This window comes from Ambystoma mexicanum, chromosome 3p (assembly GCF_040938575.1).
Source record: "Ambystoma mexicanum isolate Mex_15411 chromosome 3p, UKY_AmexF1_1, whole genome shotgun sequence".
NCBI lineage: Eukaryota > Metazoa > Chordata > Amphibia > Caudata > Ambystomatidae > Ambystoma > Ambystoma mexicanum.
Genome location: NC_090925.1, coordinates 223736153 through 223749066, shown reverse-complemented (window position 1 = coordinate 223749066; position 12914 = coordinate 223736153). Strand labels below are relative to the sequence as shown.

General features: G+C 46.0%; 1 protein-coding gene across 1 annotated transcript in view; it reads right to left on the bottom strand.

Moving 5' to 3' along the window:
* The window catches only part of CDH26 (cadherin 26), a 551648-nt gene that overhangs the window by 166075 nt on the left and 372659 nt on the right, over positions 1 to 12914 (bottom strand). The window contains exon 8 of the mRNA XM_069650706.1: positions 4817 to 5088. Coding sequence (XP_069506807.1) covers positions 4817 to 5088 — 272 coding nt within the window. The remainder of the gene's footprint in view (positions 1 to 4816; positions 5089 to 12914) is intronic.

Sequence of the window (12914 nt, the reverse complement as noted above, 5' to 3'; positions counted from 1 at the left end):
AGTGAAGTTTAAGCAGAGGTTTAAAGAGATCCACTTTCAGGATGGCTTTGATTGGCAGCAGGTTCCATGCCGTGGGAGTATGGAGAAAGAGTGGAAGTGTGAAGAGTTATTATGGGAGAGTGAGCGTGAGTACAGAGGATAAGGAGAGGGAACAAGATGATTAGTAGACAGAGATATAGTCAGACAGGTACTGAGGTAAAAGTCCATTGATAACTTCAGAGTTTGAGAAGAAACTTGAAAGGGAGTGTTTATGCATGGAGATCCAACCAGCATAGTGTCAGAAGGTAGAAGTGGGAGACTATGAAGGATGCTCTCTGGCATCTCATTTGCTAGAGTGCGCACCTCGATGAATGAAACTATTAGTGTATATAATGTCATGTGAATCTGCTTATATACTGTGATAAATCACCACTGCCGTAGTTTCAGAGTACCTAGGCTCATCCATGTATGGTTTTGTGATATTTCTTGGAGTTGAGTGCTGTGAATCCATTTCATTCCATGTGCGTTTCATGCAGTCCCTGAGCTCCCTCTCTGAACTTTTTTTTTGGGACCAGCAGAGACATGTTGTGGTATTGGCAAAGGGGACATACCGGCCACTCGTTGACCCATTGAGAACTGCCAGCAGCCTCTGTCAACATTTTCATTTAACTGAATAGCAACCTCTCTTAAGGGAAAAAAGGTTTAATATCATGTGCCAAGTTCTTTTCCATCGGTAACTATCTCTGAGGGAGAGATGGTGTTGCATTTATTTTACCATGTTCATCTGATTATGTAAATAATCTATGACTGCAACTATTGTCTGACTAACATTGCACCCAAAATGACGCCTTGGTAGCATTTCCTGTGCAATGAGTTGACAATTAACAAACATGATTAATATTTAGTACCTCATTCTCAAAGGCTGTGTATGTGGATTTGCATGTCAGATGCATAAATGTCTATTTTCTCAAAAGCCAGAGAGCGCAATCTGTAGTTTGCAAAGTTGTGTGCTGTACACTATTCCCAAAACAAGCTCTGTGTAAATATAAACGTTTCAACCTTTCAATGAGAATTTGTATGCATTGAAAAGCTTGATCAGCTTGAATTTGAAAAGCCTTGGGAAGGAGCATTATTTTTGAAGGTGACTGTAGAAAAGGGGTATATTTTACGTCTGGCTGGTGCATGGCTTGCTCACTGCTAGGGCTAATAAAGACCTTTAAAGGAGGCAACATGCTTCACGTTGCTACCCTCAATTCTCACTCTGCTGTCAAACACTCTTCTGACATCTGTCACCTCCTTGAAGACTTTGAACTTGATGTCCCTGCTCTCACCGAGACGTGGTTCAATGCCAGCTCTGTCACTTCTTTTGACACTCTCCATCCAGAGAGCTACAATATCCTCTCCAAACCCACTTCCAACCGGTCTGGAGGTGGAGTGGCCCTTGTCTTCCCTAAAGGGGTCCCTGCTTCTGTCATATCCACTCAATCCTAATCCTCCTTTGAATGTCTTGTTTGTAAGCTCTGCACCTCTCCTTTCCCCTACGTCACTCTCAACACCATATACAGGACTCCTTGCCCGATCTCCCTCTTCCGCTCAGAGTTTGCCGACCTTGCCTCTTCTAACCTCTACCTCTAAGCTTCTACTTCTTGGACACGTTAATATTCACTTAAACTCCTCTGATGCAGTCACTCTTTCCTTCTACAATCTTTGTTACTCTCTTTCCCTCAACACTCTTCCATCTGGTCCAACCCACTCAGCCAGGCATACCCTGGATGCGCTCATCACTGCTGCTATCTCCCTGTCTAATCCTCTCACTACCCCTCTCTCCTGGTCTGGCCATACTCTACACTCCCCACATTTGGAGCTCCCTGACTCCCTGGCTAAGCCTCTGCCTTCACTGCAAGCATCCTTCGCCTTCATTCGACCAATGAAGCAAGTGTCAGTAGCTGCTTTTGCCTCCTCCTTCATTCCTCCCCCACTCCTGCTATGGACTGCCACACTGACTCTTCCCTTGCTAACCTTCAGCTCATTATCTCCAACTCTCTTGATATCCTTGCTCCTGCCACAAGGATCCACATGAAGCCTGCCTCCAAGTGCAACAGTTGGTACGATTCTGACCTAGCCCGCTTAAATGAAAGTACAAAGTCAAAAATGGTTGGCTTGGTTCCATGTGTTAATAGCCCCGCAAAAGTATCGCCATACAAAAATATTGTCATATTTTTGCGGCAATATTAAGGCATGGAACCAACTGACCTGTCACCTCCTCCAAAGTCAATACCAACTCTCCATTCACTCGAGGAAATAAGCCAACATCCAAGCCTGCATCTCTGGGGCCATAAACAATACAGCCAAACTGCAAGGAACTTGCCAGTCCTACTTCTGTCTCCACTTCTCCTCTTCCTTCCCAGGCTCTCTGCACAGACTTGGCCACATATTTCCCTACCAAAACTCAGGACATCCTGTCCATTCTCTCTTCTACCCCCTCACTCCTCCCCCTGTGCCTATGCACCCCTTTCCCCCCTCTCTCCTTCCCCTCTACTCTCCTTCATCGTCCCCATCGCACCGGGTGAGGTCGCCAAGACAGTCTGCTCTAAGGAAAGTCTCATCCAAACAGGTGCTCCCCTGCTCCTATAGAACTATCAAGGGCAATATTGCCTCTCCCACTCCATCCTTGGTTAAGGTATGTAACAACTCTTTTGCCACTGGCTACTTCCCTTCTCCCCTCAAGCACTCCCTTGTGCATCCCCTCCTAAAAAAGCCATCTGCAGACCCTTCCTGCCCGGCTAACTACCCCCTTATCTACACTGCCCTCTTCTTGGGCAAACACTTGGAGAAGTTTGTCATCTCCCAATTAATCCACCACACAGAATCTGTTGGTTGTCTCCACGACCACCAGTCTATCTTTAGAGCAGCCACAGGCACAGAAACTGCTCTCCTGAACACCTGTGATGACTTGCTCTCAAACCTCGATTTCAACTATCCTTCCATTCTCATCATCCTCAATCTGTCCTCTGCCTTTGACACAGTCAATCATTCCATCCTTATAAATTGCTTTGTGATACCCTGGGCATCACGGACTGGGCACTGGATTGGCTGACCTTCTTCCTTTCGAATAGGCCCTCTGAAGTGCAACTGGGCTCATTTCTCTCCTCTATCTCATTCTCCACCTGCTGTGTCCCTCAGGGCTCTAGCCTCTCACCATGGCTCTTCAACATTTACCTTGCCCCTCTCACCCACATGATCTTCACTTTCTCTCCTTATTTTCAGTGCTATGCTGACGACACACAACTCTCATATAAGCTTCTGTCATCCTCCTACTCTCCCTCCTCAGTCATTCCCGACTGTCTGACCGCTATTCAGGCATGATGTTCTTTTAATGATCTCTGCCTTAATGCCAGTAAGACCAAGATGCTTCTCATTGGGACACCTGCCCCCTCATTCCCTCCTACTGTCTGGATGTCCTACTTGGGCCCCATCCCCTCACCCTCATGTGAGGAAAAAAACATGGGTGTAATCTTCGACTCCTCACTCTCCTTCTCACCCCATATCGCAGACAAGAAATCTCACTTTCAGCTTCACCTTCTCAGAGGCGTACTCCCTTTTCCTCAGCTTCCCCCAGAAACTCAATGTCTCCAGAGCTCTGGTTCTCTCCAGGCTGGACTACTGTAACACCCTCCTCCTCAACCTGCCTCTTTTCTCCCTCTCCCCTCCCCCCTCTTTAACGAATCCAGAATAGGGCAGCAAGACTTATCCTTGGCCTCAAGCCCAGGGACTGCATCTCTCCAGCCTAAAATCTCTCCCCTGGCCCCCTGTGGTTGCACGGATCAAATTAAAGACCATCTGCATCATCCTCAAGGCTTGCGGAGGCCTGGGTCCTCATTACATCTTTTTTTCTATCCCAAAATAGCCTCCTGCTAGAGTTGTTCAGTCTTCTAGCTCTAACTCTCCGAAGGTCAGACACTTAGATGTCTTTCTTCAGCAGGAGCCTCCCTCTGTAATGGCCTCCCTGCCTCTTAAGACAGATCTCCTTAAATCCCGGAAGCTTCTCAAGACCTTCATTTTCTCCTCCTCCTTCCCCCTCCACCTCCCCTGCTAATTCCACCTGCCTCTATGTCTGGTTGTCTGGATCCCTCAGGAGCCTGACCGGGGCCAGGCCCTCCTTCACCCACTCCCCCCTTACCCCTTTCCCAGCACTTGCCCCCGGGCACCCTTCCCCGACTAGCCTACTGAGCTTGGTTACAACCCCCTCCCTTGCACTAGTTGACCCTCTTCCCTTCTTCCATGAGCACATGCCCTCTTGGGCATCCCTTAGCACTTGCCCAGCCCCTTGCGCCTTCCCTTCTGCACTTCTCCCTCCTCCCTTCTCCTGCACTTTTTCTTATTGCACTTGAACAATCTGAATGTCACAAGGCCTAGTAGGACTGGGCTTTCTAAACTAAAGGGCTTATCATGGGGTTATCATTGTAGTGTCTCCAAACATCCCTGCCGCAGTGTAGGCCCATGATTATTTTAGAGCAGGTTTTGGACACACTCAGATTGTTGGCCTAAAACCAGAGTTACACAAATGAGGAGTGATATTTGTGGGAAATCAGCAGATAAATCTTGGTTTCTCTCTACATTTACTGATAGAAATGGAATGCAGAATTGGCTAAGGTTCTTTTGGTTATTACTTCAATCTTCTACCATAAGAGAGCAAATCTCAAAGGGTTATTGCCTCTTGTTCAATAATTGATATCCCTATGATCCCAAATAACTTACCAAACTAAGGGGGCAGATCAGCGCAGTATGAAGGACATGTAAAATCAGCAGATCCTGATTGCCCTGTCGAGGAACCTACCTTATTTTATTGGGGATCAAGTCAGTATCAGTGGCATTGCATCTGGCCAGGACGGTGCCTGGCTTAAGGCCCTCTTTTTCTCGGACGATCAGTTTGGCTGGGGTGAAGTATGGTGCGTCATTTATGTCCACAACGTTGACCTTCATTCCTACGGTGATGGGCGAACTTTTGTCCTGCATCGTCATCTTGCCCTTCTCGCAGATAAAGAAAGGTTCTTCATTTTCCACAGAAATGACGAGGTTCCTCTCTGGACCTCCCTCGAAGTCTAATGGCTGCAAAACATAACCAGCGTTCATTAAAGGGGCCGCTCTTCTGCCTCACCAACACCAACACCTGACGCCCCACATCCCAATTATACAGCCGTTTAGCAGGCAGCAATGGCCAAACAGTGGGTTAGAAGGAAAAGCAGATGGAGCGAGAGGGATGGGCATGCTCATCATGTCAGGGAGCAAATGTGTGTGCATGTGTGTGCTCTGGTCACAAAACCTTAATGTTCCTAATATTTCATTCACACAACATCCAGTATCTTTCACTCTGTGAGGGCCATACCACTCGTCTCTTCTGAACTAGCCCAACAGTGACCATCATATGTTGGCTGGGCCACTTAGTAAAACTGGTGTGGCCCAAAAATATCAACTTAAATCTCTCGTCTCACACCAATTACCTGCTGTGGGATTTGAGAACCTGCCCACCTACCTCCACCATGATTCTTCTTTTTATTAAGGATAGGTCTGGTGGGAGGGTTTAAACAAAGGAGGATAGCTGTGCATACTTCTGCGCCCAGATGGGGCAGCCTGGGGATGCGATCATGGTGGAGGGTCTCCCACATGCCCCTAAATAATAAACCAAAATGTGTTCACAATTGTTCCTAATTGACCAGAGGTTAAGATGAGTGTAAGTTAAAGCCGACGGCGTTATCAAATAACAGAGATGTTTATTTAAGTAAGAAACAACGCAAGCAGCAGACGCACCTCCAGCATTTCATGCCAGAGTCAACTGCTGCCTGTTTTCAAAACTCCACAACTATGTACACATTCTGAAGGGATTGTGCTGTTCGGGGATTCTCAGAATGTGTACGCATCATTGCAACAATGTTATACATAACGTCATAAACAATAAAACTAACAACCTAACAAACCTCCCTCCTTCCACATGAGCAAGCATTATGCTAAATTACTCAAGATAATAGTCTTTAAAACGATCAGGCAATCTCTTTGCCCTTTTGCAGTGCACTCCACTCTCGGGTTCACCATCTTCTTGATTATCACTGCGAAATTGTGATTGTGATGTTTTTCCTTCTGCCCCCTGTTCTTCTTGATTTTCGTCATTGAACTTGTCTCCCAATGTGTTTTCACTATTCACATTTGGTGTATACTTGACTAGTCTGGACTTCGACCAGCACTCGCCTCCTTCGAGAATGACCACACTACCTCTTATAGTTTCCACGCTCTTTGGGCCTATAAATTTGCTTTCTGTACACTTAGCACCAAAACGTGGATTCTTAATCAACACTGAATCCCCTACAGACAACATTACATCTTTAACTTTGAAATTTGAATTGGACCTTTGTTTGTACACATCCTGAGCATCATGAATCAAGTTCATTATATTTTGTCTATTTACTTCTACACAGCCAGATGCTCCCAGCCATCCTGGGCACAGTCTGGAAGCTGGTTGCCTACCTTTTAAAGAAAGACATGTTGACACTTTAGTTATAGAATGAGGAGTGATTCGATAATTCCATACCATTTCATTCAGGATCTCTGACCAATCAAGACCTGAATTGAGTGCCAGTTGAATACCTCCCTTGATAAATATATAAGCCCTCTCCACTAATCCATTCGCTCTGGGATGGTACAAAGCAGTTCTCAAGTGTTTGATCCCGTATCGGACCAGAAATCCATTCATTTTTTGTGAGCAAAACTGCATCCCATTGTCTGCTATGCTCTCTGTGGGAAATCCTTCTCTATGGAACACTTCCTCAAAAAAACATGATCATTTCATTTGTGGTGGCCTCTCTTAGAGCGTTCCACTCTCACCATTTTGTGTGATATTCTATTAATACAACCATAAACCTAAAACCATCACCCAAACCTTGTATAGGTCCGATTATATCAACGGCTAGTTTTTTCCAGGGTTCACATGGAACCTGAACCGGACTGAGAGGTACTTCTCTAACAGCTTTCCCTTTGTCCCCTCTTTCACATTCATTGCACCCACGCACCTTCTTCTCCACCATGCTGTCCATGCCTGGCCAGCAATATGGACCCCCTTCTGAGTTTCATTCCGTCTTCAGATAAACGTAATTCTTGCTTGACCTCATACATACGTTCAAAGTTTCTATCCAATGCATCCCTACTAGGCCAGCCATTAATTGTCCACTCTTTCACCCTGGTAAGTGAGGTGTCACATGCATCCGCCTCAAGCCATTCTTCCTTTCCGCCAGCAACTGCAGTCATATCTGAAATAGTCATATCTTCTTCCATGACTAATCCTGATTTGTCCTCAGCATGTTCAATTGGCATTCTAGACAGGCAATCAGCCACCACATTCTCCTTGCCTGGAATGTGAATGATCTAGAAATTATAACCTTGCAACCCCACCATCCATCTGGCTATCCTGGGAGAGACTTTCGTCCAGTCACAGCTACTCAAAAGCTGTACTGGCGGTTTATGATCAGACTTTATCATAAACTCTTGCCCCAAATAAAAAACTTGAAATGTATAATGGCCCAATATATCCCGCCAATGCTTCCCTATCTATGACAGAGTAATTGCGTTCAGCTCCTCTTAGGGGCCTGGAAGCAAAAGCAATCACATGAGATTCCTTCCCTGAGTCCACTTGATACAGTGAGGCTCCTAGACCAATCAAACTGGCATCTACGGCAAGAACTGTTTTTCTACCACCCACAAAACCACCCAGTGATGGTGCCTCTGAGACACCTTCTTTTATCGCAGAAAATGCTTTCTGGCACTCGGGAGACCATTTGAAGCGTACCCCCTTTTTTAACAAATTTCTAAGAGGCGCTGAGATTGTGGCAAACTTTTTAACAAACTCATGGTAGAACTCCGCCATACCCATAAACGATCTAAGTTGGTCTTTATCGGTAGGCGATGGTACTCCACAAATATTTTTCACCAGATTGGTTTTAGGTGATATCCCATGACCTGACACCTTGTGTCCTAAGTACTCGACTTCTCTAAGGCCAATGCAACACTTTACTCTTTGCACTGGAAGCCCTGACAACTTCAGCCTATGTGATACATTTCTCAATACTACATCATGTTCACAATCCGAACTTGCAAAAATCAAAATATCATCCTGGAACACTGTGACATTTTTGAGACCATTGATACTTCTTCCATGATACGCTGAAAGACTGAGGCAGCTGATGCCAATCCAAAAGGCATGTGCAAATACTTAAAGGTGCCTTCTGGTGTGACAAAAGCAGTTACATGTTGCCACTTGTTCGATAGTGGCACTTGGGTGGTAAGCTGCAAAGTGGTCTATTACAGAGAACCAACTGGGTTCCCCCAGGGTAGTTAGAGTCTCAGAGATATTGGGTAGTGGGTGCCTTTCGATGAAAATGTTCTTATTGAGGTCCCTAAGGTCAACACAAAATCTCAAATTTCCATTGCTCTTTGTGACCAGAACAACAGGGGAGAACCATTCAGTACCATCAATCCGCTCAATTACTCCTTTTTGAATAAGATTTTCAAGTTCTTCACAAAGTTGTTCTCGAAGCTTGAGTGGAACGGGTCTCACTTTGTGCACAACCAGTTGTGTATTGGGCTTCAGTTTTATGTTGTGCTCAAAGCCCTTCAACCTCCCCAGATTGGAAGTGAAAACCTCAGGAAACTCCTTGGACCACTTATCCTCAATATCCGCAATAGTTACAGGTTCTGCTGCACTGGCTTGAATACGGACCCTAATTCTCTTTTTTCCTCCCACCCTAGGAGTGACGCTCCTTTCTTTGCAACCAGTATTTTTGCAGAGCACTCTCTTCCTTTGTATGACACTGTGCCATGGAATTCACCAGTCAAAGCAATGTCCGAGTCACCATAGCCACAGGGTTGTACTCCAGCGGGAGTCAGAAGATCAGAAGTCTTTCCCAGGACGTTTCTAAAGGTGTCCTCTGATATAATAGTCCAAGGCGAACACGAATCCACCTTCATCTTGATATCTTGATATGACACCCGTCAATCAGGAAATGATCAATCGGCCCTCTGGATTCACCGGACACAGCATCGATTTGAAAAACATGTCTCACATTCTTCTCCTGAACAGGTGGCTCATTTGGCATTCTTTGTAACAGCTGCATGTTAACTTGGTATTCAGTGTCTCTCTGTTCCAAAGAATTCACGGACAAATCCTTACACACATTTGCAAAATGGCCTTTGTGTTTGCATCTGTAGCATTCTGTGACTCTTGCGGGGCAGGTGGGAAAGTTTGCCGAGTGTCTGGAGCTCCCACATCTTGAGCACTTCTGATTCCACCACTCCTGACTGGATGTCATCCTCCTCTTTGGCACGACTGTACACACACCCTGTGCTGCACTGTGCGATGATTGTTTATCAATCTTCATTGCTTTCATGTACTGAGAGGATTGCTCAATACTGCGAGTCAATTCCACCGCCTCCTCCAAAGATACATCATTGGCCAGTAACTTCTCCTGCACCCTGGGACTGTTGGTGCAACACACTAACTGATCCCTAATAAGAGAATCAGTGAGATTTCCAAAGTCACATGTGTGGCTCAGTGTTCTCAGAGATGCCACATACGATTCCACAGACTCTGCGCAGTCTTGTGCTCATTGAAAGAACAAGTGCCTCTCGAATGTTACATTCTTCCTGGGTTCAAAGTGATCCTCAATCTTTCTCAAAGCCAATACATATTGATCCGCGTCTCCAGACCCCTCCTCCTCACCATGGGAGAGACCGTCGAAGACTATGCGCCCTTGAGGCCCCAAATTGTGTAACAGCAGCGCCTTTTTCCTGGCAGAACTGTACCTGTCCCCCCAATGGCGACAATGTAGTTTTCAAACATTTTGACCCATCTGTCCCATCTCACAGGAGGCCTGTCTGGCTCCGAAAGGAATGGCGAGGGTGGGGGAATTGCTGCTGCCATGATGTCAAAGTCAGAGAGGAATTCTTGGCTATGCAGTTTCCACAAGGTTATGGCGACAATGGGTGGGTTGGGGAGCTCAATAATGTTCCATCTGTACAATGCAAGAGACTTAGAAACTTTCTTGGCATCACAAAGTTCAAGTACTATGACATCACAATGAGGTGTCAGAATTGAAGGGAGCTCCTTTGCAGATTATGAATAGAGTACGTCACAAATATGCTCTCTATTACATCACAATGGCCTGTAAATGAAGCCGGTGACATGCCTTGAGGAGCCAACAGAGAGGGTTGCTAGGCGACTGATTGTGTTCTTTGAAACTCAGCTACACGTTCCAAGAGCAATGGGCGGGGCCTGCCCTTGACAGCGTTATGAAATTTAGTCCAGAACTTCCCAAAAACAATTGGATATCTGATCCTGTGTGCGCTTATTGCGCATGCGCGGGTTGTGGCTTCCACCCACCCAATTACAGTCCCCAGCTCTGACCTGATAAATGAGCACGGTGCCTGCTGCCTGCAATGCCCACGGGCTGGCTGTGGCCGCCGGAAGCACACCGCTCTGAACTCCCAGGCAGGGAGGAGCGGCGCTTGTGACGCGCATAGAAAATCCTCTTGGATAGCTGACAGGGCCGCCGTTGGATCCTGACAGGCACGGATGTCCTGATCGGCGAGTGGTCACGGCACGTAGAGTGGCTTGACAGGCGCGGCTCGTCTCGTCGCCAATGTTAAGTTAAAGCCGACGCCGTTATCAAGTAACAGAGATGTTTATTTAAGTAAGAAACAACGCAAGCAGCAGACGCACCTCCAGCATTTGATGCCCGAGATAACTGCTGTCTGTTTTCAAAACTCCACAACTACGTACACATTCTGAAGGAATCTTGCTGTTCGGGGATTCTCAGAATGTGTACGCATCATTGCAACATTGTAATACATAACTTCATAAACAATAAAACTAACAACCTAACAATGAGGCACCTCAATGACTGTGGGGCAATCATCTACTCTGTGGCCTACACAAAAACGTTTTCATGTAAAGAATGTTTAAAAACGCCATGGACAAACATATTTCTTTTGAACCACCAGAAGAAAAACCAGAATCATTCGAAACCTCTAGAGCATCGAAAGCAATCTCATCTCCTTCCCATCCAAATCCGTTCTTCCTTCCACACCAGCCTCCAAATTGGGAAATCTTGTCTGGAATAGACCCCATCTTGTCTCATCACCTTGATCCCCTTGATCCCCTTCTTGGTTGACTACCCCCTCCCCAAGATATGGAACATCTGTGAACATTTCACATTCCACTTAAAAAGACATTCTGAGTGACTTGCAAGCCACAACAAGCAAAGTGCCTGCAGCAGCATCCTACAAGGCCAAACCTGCTTCTCACACACCTACTTGAAAAGCTACTACATGTTGCCAATTTCACAATGATCATCCCTCTAGGAAGCACCTCCACACCCACATGCAAGCGGCTGGCATACTGGTGCAGTGTACAGGAGGTCCTTTTGCAAGCTCTATGTTCATGGGTTAAATCAGTTCATGGCCGTGCATGCCCTTATCTGACAATGGCCACCTGCCTCTGCACCCTAGCCAACCACCCATCTCACACAGTTGACTCGGCCTAAGCACTTCGTCTCCACAAGCTGCCGTACATTTCCCGCCTGACTCCTCTCTTCTTGTATGCTCTTCCTCTTGACCAAAGATCAACCACCTCCATGAACACCTTCAATACAGATCTTGAGCACCCCCCCCACCCCCTGCAAATAGATGGGTGCTGCTTCTCCACCTCAGGCATGTGCACAGAACACACCGTGATTACCAACTGGACCACAAGATAGAAGGCTCACTGCTGATGCAATTCTTGTTTTATCACTCATTCAGGCCCACCTCTCTCATCCACTTAAAAAAAATAATCTAAACTGTATTTAATTACTTGTTTTAAAATCCATAACAAGTATGAGAGAAGCCCTTCCAATATAGATGCAAAGTTACTGCAAGGGAAAAATCCCAGCACAATGCATAGCTCAGTCAATCTGTCTGCCTATGCTAAAAACAGTGGCACTCATTAATAGTACAGCAGTGCCACCAAAAATGGTGGTAAAGTGGTCCACATTACCTCACCACCACACTACGAGTGTTGGCTATGCATTGGGTGGCATGCCTTTAGCAAAAAGCTGGAGTTATGTCATTGACTTTAGAGCCAAAAATCATCACATTCCTGCAGTTGAAATAACAATAATGGCAATTGGAGAAAAAATCCCCTATGCGGTTCTGTAGACTCCAAAAAATTGAGACTCCTGGACATATATGATGGCATTTTCAATGTACCATCTATTGTTGTTATAATAATATTTTATTTATTTATTTTATTTTTTGGATTTGTAGCGCGCACTACAGCCCACAGGCATCGAGGTGCTTTAAGGAAACTTAAGGATGCTTGCTTGAGGGTTACAATAAGCGACCCAGGAAAGAATGCTTAGATACAGTTTGTTAGGTTACAGTTGTTCACAGTTTGATACATTGCAGTTGTTCACAGGATTCTTATACATAGCGACATATGCAGTACAGAGCTCATGGTGATATGCTCTTTAGATAAAGAGTCTGGTTTTTAGGGCCTTGCGGAAGGCTGTGTGAGAGTCGATGGATCTGATCTGTGCTGGGAGGTTGTTCCACAGGGATGCTGCCATTGTAGGGAAACTAGTGCCTTCTGCACGCACTCTGCGCGTGTGAGGAACCGTGATGCGGTTGGCATAGGCTGACCTTGAAGGTCTGTATGCTGTTTGTTTGGTGATCCTTTGTGCTAGATACAAAGGTGCCTGCACATGAAGACATTTATGTGTTAGGGCCAGGGTTTTGAAGACCACCCTTTCCTTGATGGGAAGCCAGTGTACCTGCCTTCTGACCCCAGAGATGTGTTCCCTATGTGAGATGCCTGTTGCGGCCCTTAAGGCATTGTTTTGGGCAATCTGGAGTTT